This window comes from Juglans microcarpa x Juglans regia, chromosome 8S (assembly GCF_004785595.1).
Source record: "Juglans microcarpa x Juglans regia isolate MS1-56 chromosome 8S, Jm3101_v1.0, whole genome shotgun sequence".
Lineage (NCBI taxonomy): Eukaryota > Viridiplantae > Streptophyta > Magnoliopsida > Fagales > Juglandaceae > Juglans > Juglans microcarpa x Juglans regia.
In genome coordinates, this window is record NC_054609.1 from 1500775 (window position 1) to 1505284 (window position 4510).

The following is a 4510-nucleotide window of genomic DNA, read 5'->3' on the forward strand; positions in this document are numbered from 1 at the left end:
ATCCAAACACACCCTTAAAACTACAAATCTCGTATCAAGTCGGCGTTGAGTCTACCGGGCTTGTCAAATCATACCACCTTTGCCATTTCCCTCTGCCCAAACGCCTCTTCCATTTTTCGCTTGCACGCTGACCCAACCTCCGACGCCTCCCTCAACTTAATATTGTCAGATTTGGACCTCCCTGCTGAAGTCAACACTACAACTTGATTGGGAAAAATTTTGGGTGCAAGGCATTCTCGATCCATTACAAATGTAATTGAGGGAATATTTGGCAATAACTGAAGCTTTCTACAATTAGCCAAATAAAGAACTTTAAGCTTTTGAAGCTGAGAAATGCTGTCGGGCAAGCGTGTGAAATTGTTTCTGCTCAAATTCAGAGTCTCCAAGGAGGATAAGCTACTAAGATCTTCGGGCAGTGCTCCATCCAATAGATTGCAGTCACGTAGATTTAGAGCTACTAAAAAGGTCAACCATGAAAAACAGTTCAACAACGGCAAGGTGGGGGTTGATCCAGAGAGATTGAGAGTTTTAAGAGCAGGTAAACAACAAATGTCACCCGGAAAAAACGAAAGCTTTTTGCACTCTCCAAGATTTAGTAATGTCAGGCCGATTAGATGTTGAATTGATAATGGGAGTTCCTCAATGGCAGTCCCATCCAAATAAAGCTCCGACAAAAGCTTCATATTCTGCCCAATCTCTGGAAACTTATTGAAACTTGAACAACCCGATAAGATCAAAAGATTCAACGATTCCAAGTTGATCTCATGCAGAAGGCTACTCAGACATTTACAATCTTTGAGATTTAATAGTATAAGATGCTTGAGAGCTCCAATAGATGGGTGAACTTTGGACAATCCTGTGCAACCATCAAAAATTAACCTTTGAAGACTTGGGCATCCAGAGAAGTCAGGAGTCATCGTCAAGTTTTTAGAGCCTCTAAAGTCCATGACTTTCAACTTCTTTAATTTCTGTGATGCAACAATATAAAAATTGAGAAATAGAGAAAATTTAAGACTTCAAGAACTTATTCCAAATAAAAATAAAAATAAACTATTCTAGGAAAAATGTCTCACAAGAAAAGCCATTGGTAATTGCAGAAAGTTGCTGCGATGCATAATGAGCTCAACAAGATTGTTTGGTTGAAAGCTCTCCGGTATGGAACCCAAAGGATATTCATGCCATTCCATTAGTCGCAACCAATTAGAGAGAGACTTGAGGCCCCATGGAAGATTCACATCACATATTTTAATTAATCTAAGTTTATTCATCTTTGAAAAGGCTTCAGGATTCAAGTCTTCTTCTTGGTGTGGAGACGAGGTACTTAACATTATGCCTTCGACTTTATATGTTCCCTGGTAATTAAAAATAACAAAATAAACAAATGGAACCATGCAAGAAATAGTCACAAGCATTGTGTGTGTGTATCACTTACAGAATTTTCCCGTAGAACTTCAAAGATATCATCACGACGCCATAATCTGCTGCGTTTTCCAGGCTTGCCAGTATGTTGACAGCGAACAATTTCCCAACCCATTCTTTGCAGTAAACTATGCATCCCCAATTTTTTGCTCTCCAAAATAGTGACAAGATATTTGTCCACAAGAGTGTCTATATCACTCTTAGGGAAGCAATCAGAAGAACCTTCCAATAAATCTATTACTCGATCTTTGTCTTCCCCTTTGAAGAAACAAGCAATATCTAAGAACATTTTTTGCTCTGTCTCCTCCAATGCATCATAATCTTTTTTGAGTTTCTTTTGAATATCTTTATTAGGTAGTACTTCTAATCTCTCCAGCAAACTTTCCCATACTTCTTTTTCTTTTCCGAACATGGAGGAACCCAAATGTTTTAGAGTTGAAGGGTGACCATCGGCATAACTCACAAAGCGATTGCATAGATCCAAAAAGTCTTGATTTTCACATTGATTAGTATGCAAGGCTTGTTGACAAAAAAGCTGTAAAGCATCTTTTTTGTGTAGTCCTTTAATCTGGTATATAAATTGCACTTCACATTCTGTTAACAAATGTTTATTTTTGGTGGTCACAATGATTCTACTCCCTGCTCCAAACCAATCGCAGTTCCTACTCCTTGGTCCAAACCAATTGCAGTTCCCAATTAATTTTTCTAATTGTTCTTTTTTATCCACATCATCAAGAACAATAAGAACTTTTGTGCGACATAATCTACTCCTTATCACATCAATTCCCTTCAGCTCATCCCATTTTTCTTGCTCATCCTTCAACTTCATATCAGAAAGGAGCTTTTCTTGTAAAGCAACTGGATTATTTTCTTTAAAACGCGAACTAACACCTTCGAGAAAGCTACTAGCTTGGAATAGATGTTTGAACTCTTGAAATATAACTCGTGCAAGAGTTGTCTTGCCCAATCCACTCATCCCGCATATCCCTATAAAGCGAACATCATTCGATCCAATATCTAAATGCTTATTCATTTCCTTAACATGAGAGTCTATCCCAACAAGGTTGTACTCAGGATCATCAATAAGGGTTATCAATTTTCCAGATATATCTTTAACAATGCTTTTGATAAACATCAGCTCATCCCTATAAAACAGATAAAATAAAGCCTATTGATGAGTCAACTCAAAACCAACACAAATCACAAAGAGATATGTAAGGGCTGATTCTTAAACAAGTGAAACAAGTGAAATTTATAAGAAGAATTTTTTTATTACCCAAAGCAAACACTTCGAGTCTGAGATGAGATTGCTTCTTAATTGCATAAAGAAATTTTACGAAAAAGCAAAAGTGCCATGCCAACCTTTTGCAACAGGGCACATGGTTAATTTGGTATTCTATTATTGATTTAGTATTTGGCATAGTGATGACAATAATATTTCAAAAATTAAGATGATTAAAAATAAATAAATTATATGGAACTTGTGGAATAGGTTTCTTCAAGTATACTTAGCTAGTCAAGCCAATTACATCTAATTAGGAAAGTTGAGAAGAATATTGAGACAAATTAAGTCCTTAAATCTTGTTATAGTGATACTGTAATAATTGTGTATTTTACAGCCATAACGAAAAAAAAATTTTGAAAAGGAAGAAAGATTCTCACTAGAGAAAAATCTTGTATCTTACTCGTTGATCTTCAAAGGTCTTCCAACGAGATTGGACACTTCTTTCAAAGCATTTTTCCAAGTTTGCACCTTGTCTTCGTCCACGAGATTTTGCTCGTGTTGTGCAAAGGCATCTCTAAAGTTGCCCTCCTGGTGCCGCACATCTCTAGGTTCTACATGATAGAAAATGGGCAAAACTTTCATCTCTCTATCTCTCCTGCATTCAAGAATCTTTACAAGTTCTTCCAAGCACCATGTGGACGATGCATACTCTTTTGAAATAATGACGACAGCTATTCTTGACTTCTCAATTGCATCCAAGAGTTCCTCCTTAATGGATGTTCCGATCTCCAGTCTTTCATCATCCTTAAAGGTGTAGATAAATTTATTACGCAATGCATCGCATAGATGGCTGGTAAATGTATTACGGGTTTCACCTCTGAAACTGAGGAAAACTTGGTATTTCTTTTGGTGTTCGGAACGAGAGGAAGGGGCTGATGAAGGGGTTATTTGAATATTGCTGGTGGAAGCCATATCGGACACTTGGCTTAGCTAATTAAGCATCTTCGAGCTTAGATTATAAAAGATATACAATGCAAAAGCAAGCCCTCAATTAACTGATCGATCTTTTCCCAAAACTCATGCTAACACTGAAATCTGCTTGGAAGAATTCCGTGGAAAAGTTTGGAATTTTATAAGGTTTTGAAGAGTCAAAGTCTTCCTAGTTCCTAGTGCAGGTCAATGAGGAACGTGAGTAGGAAACATCCTCATGAATTAGCCGGCTGTAGCATTATGGAGGGATTTCCCAATGACAAATTAAATTCATTTTTAAATTTTGATGAAAACTATATTTTTTTATATATCTAAATCTTTTTTATCCATAACTTTATACTAAATTAATTATTGAATTTATTAAAATAATAATATAATATTATTTTTTTAATAATAATATTTTTATATTTTTAATATTTTATAATTACACTAATTATATGTTAATTAATAATTTAATTTGATTATTGTATTATTATTACAAGACGGTTGGAGATTAAACGTAAATGAAAAAGATCGTTGGAGATTAAAAGTGAATAAAAATTAAATTTAATGAGTGAACATTAACTTTTTAAATTTGAAAAAATACATCCATTTACTGTAACTTAAAACTTCTCACTTTATCTCTTTGACTAATTCAATTTAACTCTATTTTGATCAAATTCATTATATTTTATATTTAGCTAGGCTTTTCATAAAGTCAATACTAATGCTCCAAGACTATGGGTACCATTGGCATGCTTTTTTGAGAATTCTCACATTTGTATTTTGAAGGCATGATAAGCAAAGTATCCGATTTTGATCAACTATACAGTACATGTCCATTAACCAATTAAATAAATTAGAATATGACTATTAATTAATATATAATAAATAGAA

At 34.8% G+C, this 4510-nt stretch overlaps 1 protein-coding gene across 1 annotated transcript; it reads right to left on the minus strand.

Annotated features, from left to right (window-relative positions):
• LOC121243973 (disease resistance protein RUN1-like) lies at window positions 1-3729 on the minus strand. The gene is made up of 4 exons (XM_041142031.1): window positions 3105-3729; window positions 1433-2564; window positions 1074-1352; window positions 1-968 (listed from the first exon to the last, which is right to left on the minus strand). The coding sequence occupies exons 1-4, from the start codon at window positions 3614-3616 to the stop codon at window positions 69-71; spliced, it is 2823 nt and encodes a 940-aa protein (XP_040997965.1). The 5' UTR covers window positions 3617-3729; the 3' UTR covers window positions 1-68.
• Window positions 3730-4510: the final 781 nt, after the last annotated feature.